Consider the following 21,154-nt stretch of genomic DNA (forward strand, 5'->3'; position numbering starts at 1 on the left):
TTTATTTATTTTGAGACAGGGTCTCACTCTGTTTCCCAGGCTGGAGGGCAGTGATGCAATCTCAGCTCAGTGATGCCTTTAGCTCCTGGGTTTGAGTGATCTTCCTGCCTCAGCCCCCTGAGTAGCTGGGACCACAGGTGCACACCACCACACCCAGCTAATTTTTGCATTTTTTTTTTTGTGGAGACAAGGTCTTGCCATGTTGCCCAGGCTGGTCTTTAACTCCTGGGCTCAGCAGTCCACCCACCTTAGCCTCCCAAAGTGCTGGGATTACAGGCGTGAGCCACCATGCCTGGCCTGCAAATGCGTGTTGTTACATCCACATGTGAACACTGCCACAGTCACCTGGGACCTGCATGGTGTGGCCAGACCCCAACCACCCAGCCTTCCTCTCTCAGACTGTCTCTGCCTCCAGGACCGGAAGCTGCTGCTGACAGCCCAGCAGATGTTGCAGGACAGTAAGACCAAGATTGACATCATCCGCATGCAACTCCGCCGGGCGCTGCAGGCGGGCCAGCTGGAAAACCAGGCAGCCCCGGATGAGACCCAAGGTGAGTCCCTTGCTTCCAGACAGCTTAGCCCGCATCTCGCCTTGCAGGGCTCAGCCTCCAGCTCCATAATGAGTCCCTTTCTGGGGCAGGGAGGTGGATCCTGTGACCCAGTGTGAGACTTCAATACATTCCTGACCCTCTCTGGGCCAGAGCTTCCCATTTTGTCCCATGCAGAGTTTGGATTACATCAGGGGTTGGTAAATTACTACCTTCACACCAAATCTATCCATTGTCTTTTTTTTTTTTTTTTTTTTTTGGTCAATCCATTGTCTGTTTTTGTTTTTTGTCAATAAAGTTTTATTGGTACCCAGCCACGCCAATTTATTTACTATGTTTTTGACTGCCTGACTATTCTGAATAATGACCCTGGCACTTGGTCACAGAGAGTCACACTCACAGTCACACTGTGTCCACATGTGTCACTCACCTGGACACCAGTAACACAGACACAGTTCCAAGGAAGTTGATAGTCACAGGGATGTTGCCTTATAAACACAGTCTCAGCTGGGTGCAGTGGCTCATGCCTGTAATCCCAACACTTTGGAAACCGAGGTGGGCCGATCATTTGAGATCAGGAGTTCGAGATCAGCGGCCAACATGATGAAACCCTGTCTCTACTAAAAATGCAAAAATCGGCTGGGCATGGTGGCATGCACCTGTAGTCCCAGCTACTCAGGAGGCTGAGGCAGGAGAATCACTTGAACCCGGGAGGCAGAGGTTGCAGTAAGCCGAGATCGCCCCACTGCACTCCAGCCTGGGCAACAGAGTGAGACTCTGTCTCAAAAACACACACACAAGAAAACACACAGTCTCACCGTCACCCCTAGACCTGCTGCCACAAGGCGCTTAATCAGTCACTGGGACTTTTAGGAATAAAGTCATCCAGTCACCCATCCCTGCGACAATACCCAAAGACAAAGGAATGTGTGATCCTACCATCACACATAGTCACTGCGCAATCCATGCGGGTATCCACAGTGCAGGCACACAATCACGTGCACCATCGCACTGACACACACCCCAGGCCACACTTTTTTTTTTTTTTTTTTGAGACGGAGTCTCGCTCTGTCACCTAGGCTGGAGTGCAGTGGCACGATCTCGGCTCACTGCAACCTCTGCCTCCCGGGTTCATACCATTCTCCTGCCTCAGCTTCCCAAGTAGCTGGGATTGTAGGCGCCCGCCACCACACCCGGCTAATTTTTCTTTCTTTTTTCTTTTGAGACGGAGTCTTGCTCTGTCGCCCAGGCTGGAGTGCAGTGGCGCGATCTCGGCTCACTACAAGCTCCGCCTCCCGGGTTCATGCCATTCTCCTACCTCAGCCTTCCAAGTAGCCGGGACTACAGGCGCCTGCCACCACACCTGGCTAATTTTTTTGTGTTTTTAATAGAGACGGTGTTTCACCATGTTAGCTAGGATGGTCTCAATCTCCTGACTCCATGATCCACCCACCTCAGCCTCCCAAAGTGCTGGGATTACAGGCGTGAGCCACCGCACCCGGCCGATACACCTTTTTTGTTTGGACAGGGTCTCGCTCTGTTGCCCAGGCTGGAATGCAGTGGTGTGATCATAACTCACTGCAGGCTTGACCTTCTGGGCTCAAGCAATCCTGCTGAGTAGCTGGGACCATAGGCATGTGCCATCACACCCAGCTTATTAAAATATATATATATATTTTGTAAAGACTAGGTCTTGCTGTGTCGTCCAGGCTGGTTTCAAACTCCTGGCCTCAAGTGATCCTCCTGCCTTACCCTCCCAAAGTGTTGAGATGATAGGCGTGAGCCACTGTGCCTGGCCCGTGCCCCTTTTCTTGACCTTGTGCTTTGGCATACATGCATTTGTGTCTGTAACTGTGTTTCTCTGCCCCTATAATTGTGTCCCTGTGCCCAAGATGACAGGGCCGTGTCTGTGTAACAGAATCTGACTCATGACAGTGTCTCTATGTGGCAGGGTGACTGCATCTTTGTGACAGAGTATGTGTTCCTCTGCCTGCAGGTGATAGTGTGCCTATGCTGGTGACAAAGTGGTAATGCCATGTGTCCCTGTGGGCGACCGTGTGACAGTGTCAGTGCGACAGTGTCTGTCTTAACTCGGGCTGCCATAACAAAGTCCCATAGGCTGAGTGGCTTAAACAACAGACATGTATTTTTTTCACAGTTCCGGAGACTGGCAGTCCCAGATCAGGGTACCAGCGTGGTCGGTTCCTGGTGAGGGCGCCCTTCCTGGCTTACAGACGGCTCCCTTCTTACTGCACCCTCACAGGGAGAGACAGCCTTAGTGCCTCTTCCTCTTCTTCTTTTTCATTTTTAGTTTTTTGAGACAGGGTCTTGGTCTGTCACCCAGGCTGGAGTGCAGTGGTGTGATCACAGCTCACTGCAGCCTCGACTTTCTGGGCTCAAGTGATCCTCCTGGTTCAGCCTCCAGAATAGCTGGGACTACAGGCACACGCCACTACGCCTGGCTAATTTATTTTTTATTTTTAGTAGAGACAAGCTCTCTCTATGGTGCCCAGGCTGGTATCAAACTCCTGGCCTCAGGTGATCCTCCTGCCTCAGCCTCCCAAAGTGCTGCGGTTACAGGCATGGACCACTGCACCCAGCCTCTTCCTCCTCCGATAAGGGCACTAATCCCATCATGATAGCCCTCCCTCCATGACCTCCTCTAACCCTAATTACCTCTCAAAGGCCCCTTCTCCAAGTGCCATCCCACTGGGAATTAGGGGTTCAACATAGGAATTTGGAAGGAGGCAAACATTGAGTCTCTTAACAGTGTCTTTGTGACTGACAGCATCTGTGTGAGTGTAGTCGTATGTCTGTGGTTGTCCAGATGCCCATGAGTGTCACCGTACCTGGTTGACTGTATAACCTGGTGACTGTTCATTGGGGAATGAGGTGTGTCAACATGGGTATGACAGTATGATTTTTTTTTTTTTTAAATAACATGGAGTCTCACTCTGTCACCCAGGCAGGAGAGCAATGGTGCAATCTCGGCTCACTGCAACCCCCGCCTCCTGGGTTCAAGTGATTCTCCTGCCTCAGCCTCCCGAGGAGCTGGGGTTACAGGCCTGCGTCACCATGCCCAGCTAATTTTTGTATTTTTAGTAGAGACAGGGTTTCACCATGTTGGCCAGGCTGGTCTCAAACTCCTGACCTCAAGTGATCCACCCGCCTCGGCCTCCCAAAGTGCTGGGATTACAGGTCTGAGCCACCGTGCTTGGCCTATGATTTATGTGTTCTTGTCTCTTTGGGTGACAGCCCCTGGGTGACAGTGTCTAAATCTAGATAATGTGGCTGTCCCTTGGGGGCCACAGTGTGCCTGCGTCTGCCCCTGTGCAAATCCCTGGAGGTGAAGAGGGACCGTGACAATGTGACTGTCGGTAAGCCTGGGGTGACAGTGTGCCTGTGTGTCATTGCTCAGACTGTCCCCCGTAACAGGGTAACTTTTTCCCTAAGACTGGCCCTGTGAGTGATGGTGTTTGGATAGAAGAGTATGGGTTGAAGTGTGGCTGCCTGCAGGTGACAGTGCGACAGTGTCACTGTGCCTGCCCCTTGGGTGAAGAGTGATGCATCTTCATGATGGTTTGTCTGCGGCCGGTGCCTGTTGCTGCGAATGGCTGTGTGTCTGGGACTAGGTTGGTGGGGCGCTGCACGCTAGCCTTACTGCCCTGTATTCCACACTCACAGGGAGTCCTGACCTGGGGGCCGTGGAGCTGCGCATCGAAGAGCTGCGGCACCACTTCCGAGTGGAGCACGCGGTGGCCGAGGGTGCCAAGAACGTACTGCGCCTGCTCAGCGCTGCCAAGGCCCCGGACCGCAAGGCAGTCAGCGAGGTGAGGGGCGGAGCTTTCATTAGAGCTAGGGCTTTAGCAGGGGGCGGGGCTTCAGCCAGCGGCGGGGATTTCTCCAGGAACGGCCCTGGTTTGAGGGGTGGAGCCTTAAAGGGTATGTGACCTTTATATGGGGTGGGGCCTCAGCCTGGGTAGACTGCTGTGAGAAGCGGGGCATCAGCCAGGAACAGTGCCACTGTGAGGGGCGGGGTCTCTGCAGGGGGTGGGGCCTAGTTTTCCCAGAGGTGGGACCAAATTGGTTTGAGGTTTAGCCCTCTAGGGAGGAATTCAGTGCGAGACTCAGTCAGTCTGAGGACGGGCCATAGGGCTGCACTTGGGGAGGGGCAAGCCTGGTCCCGTCCCCAGCCCCACACTTCCCACCGCAGGCCCAGGAGAAATTGACAGAATCCAACCAGAAGCTGGGGCTGCTGCGGGAGGCTCTGGAGCGGAGGCTGGGGGAGCTGCCCGCCGACCACCCCAAGGGGCGGCTGCTGCGAGAAGAGCTCGCTGCAGCCTCGTCCGCCGCCTTTAGCGCCCGCCTGGCCGGGCCCTTTCCCGCCACGCACTACAGCACCCTGTGCAAGCCCGCGCCGCTCACAGGTGGGCCTGAGACCTGCCCCACTCCTGCAGCCCTGGGCCTCTGACTGCTCTGATTTCCCCATTCCTGTGACCCCCGACTTGGATCTCCACCCTCCCCAACCCTGGACTCCCATCCCATTGTCTCCTCCCCTCTCCAGTAGACAGCCCGTTGCACCCTGGACTTCTCACCCTACTTTGCCCTCTGATTCTGAGCTCTTGCCCCCTCCCCACCTCTCAGTTTCTCCATCTCTCTTCACCTGGCCCAGTATTTTTCCCCCAGCCCCTGTCCCCCAGCTCCACCTCAGCCTCACAACGCTCAGCCCTGAGCCTCCTATCCCCCTGCTGCAGACCAGCCAGCCCCACCTTCCACAGACCCCTCAGCCATCTACCCCTCCAGACCAGCCCCACCGTAGACCCCTAGCCCATCTCAGGCCTCAGGTCGTCCACCGAGTCCTCCCCTAGAACCCCTAGTCCTACCCTGTTCCTGCTTGCCTGAGCCCCGGCCTGCACCCTGAACCTCCCTTCTGCCCCTAAACTTCCGCATCGGAGCCCGTCCTGGAAGGACTGCTTGTCTCATGTTCTCCTATTCCAGCACGGACATCCCGGCCTCAGGCTCTGTGCTCCACCCTGGTTGTCCCTCACTGGCTCCCACTTGTACCATGGCTGCGTCTCGATGTGTCCCCTCCCCACTGTGGTCCCCTCCACTCAGCCTGCCCCAGAAATGGCCCCCCTGCTGAGCTTTCCCCTCCTGCAGGGACCCTGGAGGTACGCGTGGTGGGCTGCAGAGACCTCCCAGAGACCATCCCCTGGAACCCTACGCCCTCAGGGGGTGGACCTGGGACCCCAGACAGCCGCCCCCCATTCCTGAGCCGCCCAGCCCGGGGCCTTTACAGCCGCAGCGGAAGCCTCAGTGGCCGGAGCAGCCTCAAAGCAGACGCTGAGAACACCAGTGAGTGGCATCGTGGGCCCTGAGAAATGGGGTGGCATGGGGGACCCGGAATGCCCCATATTTGTAAACCTTTAAAAAATAGGCCGAGGGTCGGGTGTGGTGGCTTACGCATGTAATCCCAGCACTTTGGGAAGCCAAGGCAGGCGGATCACTTGTGGTCAGGAATTTGAGACCAGCCTGGCCAACATAGTGCAATGCAGTCTCTACTTAAAAATACAACTTGGCCGGGCGCGGTGGCTCAAGCCTGTAATCCCAGCACTTTGGGAGGCCGAGACGGGCGGATCACGAGGTCAGGAGATCGAGACCATCCTGGCTAACACGGTGAAACCCCGTCTCTACTAAAAAAATACAAAAAACTAGCCACGTGAGGTGGCGGGCACCTGTAGTCCCAGCTACTCGGGAGGCTGAGGCAGGAGAATGGCGTAAACCCGGGAGGCGGAGCTTGCAGTGAGCTGAGATCCGGCCACTGCACTCCAGCCTGGGCGACAGAGCAAGACTCCGTCTCAAAAAAAAAAAAAAAATACAACTTAGCTGGGCATGGTGGTGCACACCTATAATCCCAGCTACTTGTGAGGCTGAGGCAGGAGAATTACTTGAACCCGGGATGTGGATGTTGCAGTGAGCCATGATCGCGCCATTGTCCTCCAGCCTGGGTGACACAGTCAGACTCTGTCTCAAAAGAAAACAAAAACAACAAAAACAAACAAAACAGGCCAGGTGCAGCAGCTCACGCCTGTAATCCCAGCACTTTGGGAGGCTGAGACAGGAGGATCACTTGAGGCCAGGAGTTTGAGACCAGCCTGGGCAACATAGCAAGACCCTGTGTCTACAAAAAATAAAATGTAAAAATTAGCCAGATGTGGTGGCCCACACCTGTAGTCCTAGGTATTCTAGAGGTGGGAGGATCACTTGAGCCCAGGAGCTCCAGGCTGCAGTGAGCTGTCATTGAGCCATTTCACTCCAGCCTAGATGACAGAGAGACCCTGTCTCTAAATTAAAAAAAAAAAAAATCAAGGTTATTTAGATTTAAAAAAAAAAAAAAAAGGCTGGGCGTGGTGGCTCACGCTTGTAATCCCAGCACTCGGGGAGGCCGAGGCGGGTGGATCATGAGGTCAGGAGTTCAAGGCCAGCCTGGCCAACGTGGTGAAACCCCGTCTCTACTAAAAATACAAAAAAATTAACCAGGCGTGGTGGTGGGTGCCTGTAATCCCAGCTACTCGGGAGGCTGAGGCAGAGAATTGCTTGAACCCAGGAGGCGGAGGTTGCAGTGAGCCGAGATCACGCCACCATACTCCAGCCTGTGCGACAGAGCAAGACTCCATCTCAAAAAATAATAATAAATAAATAAATAAATAAAAATTTAAAAAGGAAAAACCAAACAAGAAACCAATATATCATACTCATTAGGATGACTATTTTACAAACCCAACAAAACAAACAGAAAATAACAGCTGTGTTAGGATGTGGAGAGAAATCAGAACCTTTGTGCACTGTTGGTGGGAATGTAAAATGGTGCAGCCCTATGGAAAATATATTGGCATGGCCGGGCGTGGTGGCTCACACCTGTCATCCCAGCACTTTGGGAGGCTGAGTGGGGGCAGATTACATGAGGTCAGGTGTTCGAGACCAGCCTGGCCATCCTGGCAAAACCCCTTCTCTACTAAAAATACAAAAATTAGCTGGGCATGGTGGTTTGTGTCTGTAATCCCAGCTACTCAGAAGGCTGAGGCAGGAGAATCGTTTGAACCCAGGAGGCAGAAGTTGCAGTGAGCCGAGATCGAGCCACTGCACTTCAGCCTGGGTGACAGAGCAAGACTGTCTGAAAGAAAGAGAGAGAGAGAGAGAAATATTGGCAGTTCCTGAAACGATTAAAAACAGAGTAAGCAGGCCAGGCACAATGGCTCACGCCTGTAATCCCAGCACTGTGGGAGGTCAAGGTGGGTGGATCACCTGAGGTCAGGAGTTCAAGACCAACCTGGCCATCATGGTGAAACCTCATTTCTACTAAAAATAAAAAGTTAACCGGGCGTGGTGGTGGTGTGCGCCTGTAGTCCCAGCTACTCTGGAGGCTGAGGCAGGAGAGTTACTTGAATCCAGGAGGCAGAGGTTGGAGTGAGCAGAGATCATGCCACTGTACTCCAGCCTGGGTGACAGAATGAGACTCTGTCTCAAAAAAAAAAGAAAAAAAACAACAACCAAGAATAACCATATGATCCAAAGCTACTTCTGGGCATATCCCCAAAAGAATTAAAAACAAGGCCTCGGACGTTCCATAATGTATACATATTTCAAAACAACATGTTGTACATGATAAATATATAATTTTTGTCAGTTTTAAAAATAGTGATAGAAAAATATTCTTTAAAAAAAGGGTCTAGGAGATATTTGTATACCTGTGTTCACAGCAGCACTATGAAAGCCAAAAATGGAAGCAACCCGGTGTCCACCAGTAGATGAATGGATAAACAAAACGGGGGCCGGCCGTACAATGGAACATTACTCCGATTTAAAAAGGAAAGAAATCCTGCCAGGCGCAGTGGCTCCTGCCTGTAATTCCAGCACTTTGGGAGGCGAGGCAGGTGGATCACTTGAGCTCAGGAGTGCGAGACCAGCCTGGGCAACATGGTGAAACCCCGTCTCTATTAAAAATACAAAAATTAGCCAGGCATGGTGGCGCACGCCTGTAATCCCAGCTACTAGGGAGGAAAATCGCTTGAGCCCAGGAGGCGGAGGTTACAGTGAGCCAAGATCATGCCACTGCACTCCAACCTGGGTGACAGAGTGAGACTCTGTCTCAAAAAAAAAAAAAAAAAAAAAAAGGAAAGAAATCCTGTCTCATCCTGAAACATGGATGAACCTTGAGGACATTAGTCTAAGTGAAATAAGCCAGTCCCCAAAAGACAAATATTGTATGATTCCAGTTATATGAGGTTCCTAGAGTAGTCAGATTCATAGAGACAGAAAGTAGAATGATGGATGCCGGGCAGTAGAGGGAGGGGAATGGGGAGTTTATTCTTTAATGTGGACAGAGTTTGGGTTTTGTAAGCTGAAAGTTCTGGAGATGGATGGTGGTAATGGTTGCACAGCAATGTGAATGTACTTTATGCCACCGAACTGGACACTTAAAAATTATTATGATGGTAAATTTTATGTTATATGTATTTTGCCATAATTTTGTTTTTTCTTTTTTTTTTTTTTTTTTTTTTGAGACGGAGTCTCGCTCTGCCGCCCAGGCTGGAGTGCAGTGGCCGGATCTCAGCTCACTGCAAGCTCCGCCTCCCGGGTTCACGCCATTCTCCTGCCTCAGCCTCCCGAGTAGCTCAGACTACAGGCGCCCGCCACCTCGCCCGGCTAGTTTTTTGTATTTTTTAGTAGAGACGGGGTAATTTTGTTTTTTCTTGAGACGGAGTCTCGCTCTGCTGCCCAGACTGGAGTGCAGTGGCACGGTCTCGGCTCACTGCAACCTCTGCCTCCTCAGTTTGAGTGATTCTCTTGCCTCAGCCACCCAAGTAGCTGGGATTACAGGCATGTGCCACCATGCCCGGCTAATTTTCTAATTTTTGTATTTTTAGTGGAGACGGGGTTTCGCCATGTTAGCCATAATTTTTTTTTTGAGATGGAGTCTTGCTCAGTCGCCCAGGCTGGAGTGCAGTGACGCGATCTCGGCTCACTGCGAGCTCCACCCCCCGGGTTCTCGCCATTCTTCTGCCTCAGCCTCCCGAGTAGCTAGGACTACAGGCGCCCGCCACCTCGCCCGGCTAATTTTTTTTGGGTTTTTTTTTTTTTTTTTTTTTTTTTGAGACGGAGTCTCGCTCTGTCGCCCAGGCTGGAGTGCAGTGGCGCGATCTCGGCTCACTGCAAGCTCCGCCTCCCGGGTTCACGCCATTCTCCTGGCTCAGCCTCCCGAGTAGCTGGGACTACAGGCGCCCACAACCGCGCCCGGCTAATTTTTTTTGTATTTTTAGTAGAGACGGGGTTTCACCGTGGTCTCGATCTCCTGACCTTGTGATCCGCCCGCCTCGGCCTCCCAAAGTGCTGGGATTACAGGCGTGAGCCACCGCGCCCGGCCTTTTTTTGGTATTTTTAGTAGAGACGGGGTTTCACTGTGTTAGCCAGGATGGTCTCGATCTCCTGACCTCGTAATCCGCATGCCTCAGCCTCCTAAAGTGCTGGGATTATAGGTGTGAGCCACCGCGACCGGCCGGCCATAATTTTTTTAAAAGAAAATTTGATTCCTAATCTCGCAGCTAAAGAAAGGACAAAGAAAGAAAATTAATACATGTGTACCAAAAAAAAAAAAAAAAAAAAAGGGAGTGTAGAGAAGAGTAATGGGAGAGCAGACACCCATGTTACCACCACCTGCGTTAGCAAATAGAATATGGCAGCCAGGGGCCACAGCTCGTGCTTGGAATCGCAGCACTTTGGGATTTGCAGGAGGATCACTTGAACCCAGGAGTTCAAGACCAGCCTGGGCAACACAGCAAGACCTTGTCTTTACAAATAATAAAAAAAATGGGGCACATGTCATCAGGCCCTCCTGAGTCTGTGTCACAGAAAAAAAGAAAACTAAAGAGAAAAAAAGCGAAGACAGACCAACCAAAAATTAACCAGACGTGGGCATGGTGGCTTATGCCTGCGGTCCCAGCTACTTGGGAGGCTGAAGTGGGAGGATCACTTGAATGCAGGAGGTCAAGGCTACAGTGAGCCGTGATTGCACCACTGCATTCCAGCCTGGGCAACTGAGCGAGACCCCATCGTAAAAAAAAAAAAAAAAAAAAAAGGAAAAGAAATAGAATATTTCCAGCTCTCCAGAAGCCCCCTCCTGTCTCCTTCCCAATTCCAGCTCCTTCCTCTGCCATAGAGGTGACTACTGTCCCGACTCTTATCATTTCCTTGCTATAATTCATAGTTGTAGAATTCCATGTTTGCATCTCCAAAAACTTTAGTTTAATTTTGCCTGGTATTAGAACTTTATATTGATAGGCTCATACAGACTGTATTCTATCACATGGCTTTTTTCATTCAACATTGTTTCGGGGCTAGGCATAGTGGCTCAAGCTTGTAATCCCAGCACTTTGGGAGGCCAAGGTGGAGGGATTGCTTGAGCCAAGGAATTTGAGCCCAGCCTGGGCAACATGATGAAACCCCATCCTATAAAAAAATGCAAAAAAACAAAACCAAACAAACAAACAAAAAAAGCATTGTTTTGGGAGACTCATCCATTTTGTTGTGAGAAGCTATAGTTAATTCATATTTATTCCTGCTTAATAATCCATTATGTTAGACTGAGCCATATCGAATTGCCTTTTTCTGAAACCAAAAAAAAAAAAATAGTTAAATATCAGCAATTTTGTACTTCAGCTACTAAGAGTGTATCGCAGTTTTAAAATATTAATTCTCCTGTTAATGGACTGTGGGATGCCTCTATTTTGGACTGTTATATATACTTTCTATAAATGTATCTACTGATGTATACATGCATGCATTTTGCTAGGGTAAATTCTTAGGAGGGCCTGGGCACGGTGGCTCACGCCTGTAATCCCAGCACTGTGGGAGGCCAAGGCCAGTGATCACTTGAGTTTGGGAGTTCAAGACCAGCCTGGCCAACATGGCAAAACCCCATCTCTACTAAAAACACAAAAATTAGCTGGGCATGGTAGTGTGTGCCCGTAGTCTGAGCTACTTTGGAGGCTGAGGCACGAGAATTGCTTGAACCCAGGAGGTGGAAGTTGCAGTGAGCCGAGATTGTGCCACTGCACTCCTGCCTGGGTGACAGAGAGAGACTCTGGCTCAAAAAATAAATGAATAAATAAATTCTTAGGAGTATGTTGCTGGGACTTCCATGTAGAATAAAACTGAATTTGGATCCCTGCCTCACCTCACACCATGGAAAAAAAAAAATCAACTGGATTAAAGGCTTCAATGTCGGCCGGGCGCGGTGGCTCATGCCTGTAATCCCAGCACTTTGGGAGGCCGAGGCGGGCGGATCACAAGGTCAGGAGATCGAAACCACAGTGAAACCCCGTCTCTACTAAAAATACAAAAAATTAGCCGGGCGAGGTGGTGGGCGCCTGTAGTCCCAGCTACTCGGGAGGCTGAGGCAGGAGAATGGCGTGAACGCGGGAGGCGGAGCTTGCAGTGAGCCGAGATCACGCCACTGCACTCTAGCCTGGGCTACAGAGCGAGACTCCGTCTCAAAAAAAAAAAAAAAAAAGGCTTCAATGTCAAATGCAAAACTTCACAGTTGGAGAAAAGTAATGGAGAGGAGGATTTATTTTAAAAAGATAGCAGACAGCCAGGCCTGGTGGCTCATGCCTGTAATCCCAGATACTTGGGAGGCTGAGGCAGGAGAATATCACTTGAGGCCAAGAGTTTGAGACCAGCCTAGTCAACATAACAAGACTCATCTCTACCAAAAAAAAAAAAAAAGAAGAAGAAGAAAGAAAAAGATAATAGACCTGCCCCTTTCTGCCAGCATTTTCTTTCTTTTTTTCTTTCTTTCTTTTTTTTTTTTTTTTGAGGTAGAACTTTACTCTTGTCGCTCAGGTTGGAGTGCAGTGGCGTGATCTCGGCTCACTGCAACCTCCGCCTCCTGGATTCAAGTGATTCTCCTGCCTCAGCCTCCCGAGTAACTGGGATTACAGGCATGCGCCACCACACCTGGTTAATTTTGTATTTTTAGCAGACACGGGGTTTCACCATGTTGGTCAGGCTGATCTCAAACTTCTGACCTCAGGTGATCCACCTGCCTCAGCCTCCCAAAGTGTTGAGATTACAGGCACAAGCCACTGTGCAAGGCCATTTTTCCTTTCTGTTTTCTTTCTCTCTTTCTCTCTCTCTCTTTCGTCTCGCTCTGTCACCCAGGCTGGAGTGCAGTAGCATGATCTCGGCTCACTACAACCTCTGCCTCCTGGGTTCAAGTGATGATCCTGCCTCAGCCTCCTGAGTAGCTGGCATTACGGGCGTGCGCCACCAAGCCCAGCTAATTTTTTGTATTTTCAGTAGAGATGGGGTGTTGCCATGATGGCCAGGCTGGTCTTGAACTCCTGGCCTCAACTGATCTGCCTGCCTCGACTTCCTAAAGTGCCGGGATTACAGGCATGAGCCACCTTGCCTGGCCGCTGCCAGCATTTTCTGACTGGGCCCTCTCCCCCATTTCAGGTGAAGTCAGCACTGTGCTTAAGCTGGACAACACAGTGGTGGGGCAGACGTCTTGGAAGCCATGTGGCCCCAGTGCCTGGGACCAGAGCTTCACTCTGGAGCTGGAGAGGGTGAGCTGCGTTGGAGGACAACAGGGCCCGGAGGAGGAGGAGGCGTTCCGTGCCTCTGGCACCCTGAGTGATGGCCCTCTTCCTCTCCCTGCAGGCACGGGAACTGGAGTTGGCTGTGTTCTGGCGGGACCAGCGGGGCCTGTGTGCCCTCAAATTCCTGAAGTTGGAGGATTTCTTGGACAATGAGAGGCATGAGGTGCAGCTGGACATGGAACCCCAGGGCTGCCTGGTGGCCGAGGTACAGCCCACCCCTGATCCTGAGAAAATGCTGCTTCTCCCTCACTCCCCCATTCCCAGTTTCCTAGAAGGGGAAAATCTGTTTTCGGTCTGGCTCTTCCAGAAGGGGAAGATACGATTTAGGTCAGGCTCTTCTAGAAGAGGAAAACACATTTTAGATCCAGCTCTTCTAGAAACAGAGGATATGTGTTAACTCTGCCTTTTCTAGAAGGAGAAGATATGTTTTAGGTCAGCCTCTTCTAGAAGGGGAAGAGATGTTTTAGATCTGCTTTTTTCTAGAAGGGAAAGATGTTTTAGATCAGGCTTTTCTAGAAAGGGAAGATAGGCTTTAGATCATACTCTTCTAGAAAGGGAAGATACGTTTTAGATTTGCCTTTTCTGGAAGGGGAAGGCATGTTTTAGGTCAGGCTTTTCTAAAAGGGGGAGATATGTTTTAGATCTACCTCTTCTAGAAGGGGAAGATACATTTTAAATAGATATCTTGTAGAGGGAAAGGTATGTTTTTGATCAGGCTCTTCTAGAAAGGGAAGATAGGCTTTAGATCTGCCTGTTCTAGGCTGGGCGTGGTGGCTCATGCCTGTAATCCCAGCGCTTTGGAAGGCCGAGGCAGGTGGATCACCTGAGGTCAGGGACACCAGCCTGGCCAACATGGTGAAACCATGTCTCAACTAAAAATACAAAATTAGCTGGGTGTGGTGGCGCATGCCTTTAGTCCCGGCTACTCAGGAGGCTGAGACAGGAGAATCGCTTGAACCCAGGAGGCAGAGGCTGCAGTGAGCTGAAATCCCACCACTGCACTCTAGCCTGGGCAACAGAGTGAGACTCCATCTCAAAAAAATAAAATAAAATAAAAGATCTGTCTGTTCTAGAAGGGGAAGGTACATTTTAGATCAGGCTCTTTTAGAAGCATAAGATATGTTTTAGATCTGGTTTCTCTTAGTACGGAAAGATAGTTTTAGATCAGGCTCTTTTAGAAGTGGCAGGTATGTTTTAGATCAGTGTATTCTAGAAGGGGAAGATACATTTTAGATCTGTCTCTGAACCTTGATAGAAAAGCACACCTTGGCCGGGTGCGGTGGCTCACACCTGTAATCCCAGCACTTTGGGAGGCCAAGGCAGGTGGATCACTTGAGGCCAGGAGTTCCAGGCTAGCCTGGTCAACATGGTGAAACCCCATCTCTATTACAAATACAAAAATTAGCTGGGCATGGTAGTGGGCACCTGTAATCCCAGCTACTCGGGAGGCTGAGGCAGGAGAATTGCTTGAACCCAGGAGACAGAGGTTGCAGTGAGCTGAGATCATGCCATTGCACCCCAGCCTGAGCAACAAGAGTGAGACTTTGTCTCAAAAAAAAAAAAAAAAAAAAAGAAGAAGAAGAAGAAAAGAACTTCTAATTAGCCACATCAGTGATATAACCTTAGCTGGGATTGGTTTTGTTCTGAGGCAAGATATTTAAAAAAAAAAAAAAAGAAGAAGAAGAAGAAGCTGATTTCCAAATTTAGAAATGTTTAAAGAAAAAAGGAAATAAATTATAAAATTTCATCCAGCCGGAAAAGTGATACAAAACCTGGCAACATATCGTGGTGATTGTTACCAGCCACAGTCAAGAGAAAGCGATTCCTTCCACAGCCGTGTGAGGGTGAAGGTCTGAATTGGGGTGGCCTCCCCTTGGCATTGTTGACATCTGGGGCCACATCATCCTCTGTGGTGGGGCTGTCCTGTGCACTGGAGAATGTTTAGCAGCACCTCTGCCCACTGCTTACAGGATGGCAGTAGCACCGGCTCCCCCTAAGGTTTGGCAGCCCAGAGGTCTCCAGACATTGTTTAGTGCTCCCTGGTTGGGAACCCCTGGTCCGAATGACATTTCTAGCTGAATTCGCCTAGCATAAGCCAGACTCTGTAGCGAGTGCTTTGGCGACGTGAACTTTTTAATTCTCACAACCAACTAGCAAAAGAGGGACTGTTATTACTCAAATTTGACAGAGGAGGAAACTAGGGCACAGAGAAGGAAAGTGACCTGACCCCTCATTTAGCCAAATTATCCTAAAAAACTCTTAATCTTCCGCTGACCTATATGTGTACCCCATTTTACATATATACATAATAGATTACTTATATATGTATAAACACATATTATCTATTATTTACCCACCTACCTGTCCATCCATCCACTCTGTCTGTCTGTCTATGCATTCATCCATCCATCTTTTTTTTTTTTTTTTGAGACGGAGTCTCGCTCTGTCGCCCAGGCTGGAGTGCAGTGGTGCGATCTTGGCTCACTGCAAACTCTGCCTCCCGGGTTCACGCCATTCTCCTGCCTCAGCCTCCTGAGTAGCTGGGACTACAGGCGCCCGCCACCTCGCCCGGCTAATTTTTTGTATTTTTAGTGGAGACAGCGTTTCACCATGTTAGCCAGGATGGTCTCGATCTCCTAACCTCATGATCTGCCCGCCTCAGCCTCCCAAAGTGCTGGGATTACAGGCGTGAGCCACTGCGCCCGGCCCAGCCATCTTATCAATGCATCCTTTATCCATTGATAGATATACCTATATTATCTATCTGTCTTATCTATGTATCCATCTATATTACCTATTTATCTAATCCATCTATCCATTTGTCTATCTCTCTGTATATTATCTATCAACCAATCTATTTTTCCATGCATCCGTCTCTATTATCTGTCAGTCATCTTATCCATCAATCTTGTATATACATCATCCATCCATCCATCTCTATATATTTCTCTCTATATACATCTACCCATTCCTCTATCTTTATCTATCCCTCTCTATCTGTGCCTCTAATTTTTCTCTCTGTAGCTAGATCTATCCATCCATCTATCTATATTATCTATCAACTAATCTATCTTTCCATTTACCCATCTGTCTATATTATCTATCCATATTATCTATCTATCCATCTATATTATCTATCATCTTATCCGTCCATCCATTTATCTTATCTATGCTTATCCCTTTATCCATCCATCTCTGTATATTCCTCTATCTCTATTTGTATCTACCCATTCCTCTCTCTGGCTCTATCTATCCCCGTCTATATCTATCTGTTCCTCTCTCTATTTTTCTCTCGATAGCTGTATCTATCTATCCATCCATCCATCCATCCTTCTATCTGTATGTATCCCTGCTTCTATCAGCCTCTCTCTTACTCTATCTGTAACTACCCTTCCATCCATGCCCCTCTCTATCTACCTGCATCTATATGTGTCTCTTTCTGTGTCTACTTATCCATCTCTCTATATCCATATCCCCAAGCAGAGGTTCTCCCCTGGTCTGATCATCAAGCACCACTGAAAGAAAGGGGCTGGTCCAGGCACGGTGGCTCACGCCTGTAATCCCAGCACTTTGGGAGGCTGAGGCTGATGGATCATTTGAGGTCAGGAGTTTGAGACCAGCCTGGCCAACATGGTGAAACCCCGTCTTTACCAAAAATACAAAAATTAGGCTGGGTGTGGTGGCTCACGCCTGTCATCCCAGCACTTTGGGAGGGTCAGGCAGGCAGATCACCTGAGGTCAGGAGTTCAAGACCAACCTGGCCAACATGGAGAAACCCAGTCTCTACTAAAAATACAAAAATTAGCTGGGCGTGATAGCACATGCCTGTAATGCCAGTTACTTGGGAGGCTGAGGCAGGAGAATCGCTTGAATCGGGGAGGTGGAGGTTGCAGTGAGCCAAGATCGCACCACTGCACTCCAACCTGAGCAACAGAGTGAGGCTCTGTCTCAAAAAAAAAAAAAAAAGAAAAAAGCTGGGCATGGTGGTGGGTGCCTGTAACCCCAGCTACTCGGGAGACTGAGGCAGGAGAATCTCTAGTGTCTGGGAGGTGGAGGTTGTGGTGAGCCCAGATTGCGCCACTGTACTCCAGCCTGGGCAACAGAATCTCAAAAAAAAAAAAAAAGGGAACTTTCTGCAGCTCTGTTGTTGATGTACCCACAGTGGCTGAGTTCTGTTGTAGATGGAAATGTTCTCTATCTGAAATGCAACCCGTGCGACCAGGGAACCAAAGTTTTTTTTTTTTTTTTTTTTTTTTTTTTGAGACGGAGTCTCGCTCTGTCGCCCAGGCTGGAGTGAGTGGCGCGATCTCGGCTCACTGCAAGCTCCGCCTCCCGGGTTCACGCCATTCTCCTGCCTCAGCCTCCCGTGTAGCTGGGACTACAGGCGCCCGCCACCACGCCCGGCTAATTTTTTGTATTTTTAGTAGAGATGGGGTTTCACCGTGTTAGCCAGGATGGTCTCGATCTCCTGACCTCGTGATCCACCCACCTCAGCCTCCCAAAGTGCTGGGATTACAGGCGTGAGCCACCACGCCCGGCTCAAAGTTTTAATTTCACTGACATTTTCACTAATTTAAATTTAAATCGCCACATGTGAAACCGTACCAGACACTGCAGTTCTGTGACTTCGGCATCTTCTAGAAATTGTGTTGGAGTTGGGAGAATTAAACTTGACGGGTGACTTCCGTAGATGGGTGGGCACCAGCGTTGCCTGGAGACTTGTTGAAATATTGAGTGCTTTAAGGCCGGGCGCAGTGGCTCACGCCTGTAATCCCAGCACTTTGGGAGGCCACAGTGGGCAGATCACTTGAGCCCGGGAGTTTAGGACCAGCCTGACCAAGATGGTGAAACTCCGTCTCTACAAAAAATACAACTATTTGCCAGGCATGGGGGTGTGCGCCTGTAGTCCCAGCTACTCAGGAGGCTGAGGTGGGAGGATCGCTTGAGCCCGGGAGGTGGAGGCTGCAGTGAGCCGAGATTGCACTACTATACTCCAGCCTGGGCAATGGAGCAAGACCCTGTCTAAAAAAAATTATCTATCTATCTATCTATCTATCTATCTATCTATCTATCTATCTATCTATCTATCTGTATAGATGTATCTCTCTCTCTCTCACACACACACACACACACACACAGAGAGCGCGCTTCCTCCACTCCGTGTTTCTGGCTCAGTAGGTCAAAGGGGGGGCCTGGAAACCTGCGTTTCTAGCAAGTGCCCAGGTGTTGCTGCTACTGCAGGTCTGGGGTCTGGGAGCACATGTGGGGAATCGGGGTGTGGGATGGTGTGGCGTCCGTTTGTGGTCGCTGTCTGTCAGTCTTGTTGGATCAGATGCTCTCCCCACCTCTAGAAGGGGACCCGGTTGTCTGCTTCTTGCTTTTCCAGGACGTCCCTTCAGGAGGGGAGCCGTGGGTGGCACTGATGGCCTCTTCATTGTCACCTGGTACTCGGGTTGAATCTGATGCCACCTGACCAGAACCCCACTGGGGCGTGCACACCCGTGCTCCTAGGGGCTTCCTTACCAAGCTGTCTGCCTGCAGGTGGGCAGGGGTCCTCACCGTTTGGTCCCTTCCCCCAGGTCACCTTCCGCAACCCTGTCATTGAGAGGATTCCTCGGCTCCGACGGCAGAAGAAAATTTTCTCCAAGCAGCAAGGTGAGAGGGTGCTCCAGGCCTCCTGGGGGAGAGGCCGGGGTCCTGGGAGTGTCATGGAGGGTGATGCCTGCCGCCGTCCCCCCAGGGAAGGCGTTCCAGCGCGCTAGGCAGATGAACATCGACGTCGCCACGTGGGTGCGGCTGCTCCGGAGGCTCATCCCCAATGCCACGGGCACAGGCACCTTCAGCCCTGGGGCTTCTCCAGGATCCGAGGCCCGGACCACGGGGTAAGGAAGGAGGGCCCCGGGGTCCCGGCCACCCCTTGAAGCCTGCGAGAGTCCTGGGCCCCAGACACACCCTCCTCTCGTCTGCGGCAGTGACATATCGGTGGAGAAGCTGAACCTCGGCACCGACTCGGACGGCTCACCTCAGAAGAGCTCGCGGGATCCTCCTTCCCGCCCATCGAGCCTGGTGAGGGTCCCTCCTTCTCCCCCGCTAGGCCTGGCCTGGGCAGCGTCAGGGGTCCTGCTCCAGGCTCAGAGACCACTAGGAACTTCCTTGGAGCCCCGCAGCATGTCTGTGGCAGAACCAGGGCCCAGATCTCTATGCTGGTTAAAACCTGTGCCCAGATCTCCATCCTGGCTAACAAACGGCTCATGCCTATAATCTCAGCACTTCTGGGAGGCTGACATGGGAGGATTGCTGGAGCCCAAGAGTTTGAGACCAGCCTGGGCAACACAGTGAGCCATGGTGAGCCATGATCCTGCCCCTGCATGGCTGCCTGGGCTACATAGGGAAATCTTATCTCAAAAAATAAAACAGGCCGGGCGCAGTGGCTCACACCTGTAATCCCAGCACTTTGGGAGGCTGAGGCCAGGAGTTCAAGACCAGCCTGGCCAACACAATGAAACCCCGTCTCTACTAAAAATACAAGAATTAGCCGGGTGCGGTTGTGGGCACCTGTAATCCCAACTACCCGGGAAACTGGGGCAGTTGAACCTGAGAGGCGGAGGTTGCAGTGAGCCAAGATCATGCCAACTGCGCTCCAACCTGGGTGACAGAGCGAGACTCCGTCTCAAAAAATAAAAATAAATAAATAAAACTGTGAGCTCGGGGGCTGGGCCGCCTGGGTTCCCATCCCTGCCCTGCCACCTCTTGGCTCTGCGCTTCACCTCTCTGTGCCTCAGTGCACCGCTTTGCAAAACGAGCATATTTAAAACTCATGTCGATGACAGAGTGATCGAGAGAGTGCTGTGCTCTAGGCAGAGGTTACCGCAAGCTGGGAGCCACAAGGGGACCTGCCGGGTAATGGAAATGTTCCTCGTCTTTATCTAGGTCAGAGGTCAGCATGCATTTTCCGGAAAGGGCCAGAGAGTCAATATTTTTGGCTTTGTGGGCTAGACAGTCCCTGTCTGCTTTGTAGTTTGAAAGCAGCCACAGACGATTTGTACACCATAAGCGTGTCTCTATTCCGGTAAAACCTTATTGGTAGTTCACACGGAAGTTTGAACATCGTTGAACTTTCATGGGCAATGAAATATTCTTCCTCTTTTTTTTTTCCCCCAACGATTTAAAAATGTAAAAATCACTTCACCTGTGGTCCCAGCTACTTGGGAGGCCGAGGCAGGAGGATGACTTGAGTCCCGGAGTTGGAGTCCAGCCTCAACAACATGGTGAAACTCCATTTTTTTTTTTTTTGAGATGGAGTCTCACTCTGTTGCCCAGGCTGGAGTGCAGTAGTGTGATCTGGGCTTACTGCAGCCTCCACCTCCTGGGTTCAAGGAATTCTCCTGCCTCAGCCACGCGAGTAGCTGGGACTACAAGTGTGCGCCACCACACCTGGCTAATTTTTGTCTTTTTAATAGAGACGGGGTTTCACCTTGTTGACCAGGCTAGTCTTGAACTCCTGACCTCAGGTGATCTGCCCGCCTCAGCCTCCCAAAGTGCTGGGATTATAGGTGTGAGCCACTGCGTCCAGCCACTGCATCTCTTTAAAAAAAAAAAAGGCCGGGCGCAGTGGCTCAAGCCTGTAATCCCAGCACTTTGGGAGGCCGAGGCGGGCGGATCACAAGGTCAGGAGATCGAGACCACAGTGAAACCCCGTCTCTACTAAAAATACAAAAAAAAAATTAGCCGGGCGCGGTGGCGGGCGCCTGTAGTCCTAGCTACTCAGGAGGCTGAGGCAGGAGAATGGCGTGAACCCAGGAGGCGGAGCTTGCAGTGAGCCAAGATCGCGCCACTGCACTCCAGTCTGGGCAACAGCGTGAGACTCCGTCTCAAAAAAAAAAAAAAAAAAAAAAGTGAAAGCTGGCCGGGCGCGGTGGCTCAAGCCTGTAATCCCAGCACTTTGGG

The 21,154-nt window shown here is 50.6% G+C and overlaps 1 protein-coding gene across 13 annotated transcripts in view; it reads left to right on the forward strand.

The window, feature by feature from the left end:
• Nucleotides 1-21,154, forward strand: part of PKN1 (protein kinase N1) — a 41,148-nt gene that overhangs the window by 14,313 nt on the left and 5,681 nt on the right. For 12 of the 13 annotated variants that reach the window (XM_074026141.1, XM_074026142.1, XM_065536293.2 and 9 more), the window contains 9 exons: nt 416-551; nt 4,233-4,378; nt 4,762-4,975; nt 5,709-5,903; nt 13,065-13,174; nt 13,269-13,412; nt 18,787-18,862; nt 18,948-19,089; nt 19,180-19,273. In XM_074026141.1, the coding sequence (XP_073882242.1) occupies nt 416-551; nt 4,233-4,378; nt 4,762-4,975; nt 5,709-5,903; nt 13,065-13,174; nt 13,269-13,412; nt 18,787-18,862; nt 18,948-19,089; nt 19,180-19,273 (1,257 nt within the window). The remainder of the gene's footprint in view (nt 1-415; nt 552-4,232; nt 4,379-4,761; nt 4,976-5,708; nt 5,904-13,064; nt 13,175-13,268; nt 13,413-18,786; nt 18,863-18,947; nt 19,090-19,179; nt 19,274-21,154) is intronic. The other variant, XM_074026146.1, reaches the window with a different exon arrangement.

Source organism: Macaca fascicularis, chromosome 19 (genome assembly GCF_037993035.2).
Source record: "Macaca fascicularis isolate 582-1 chromosome 19, T2T-MFA8v1.1".
NCBI lineage: Eukaryota > Metazoa > Chordata > Mammalia > Primates > Cercopithecidae > Macaca > Macaca fascicularis.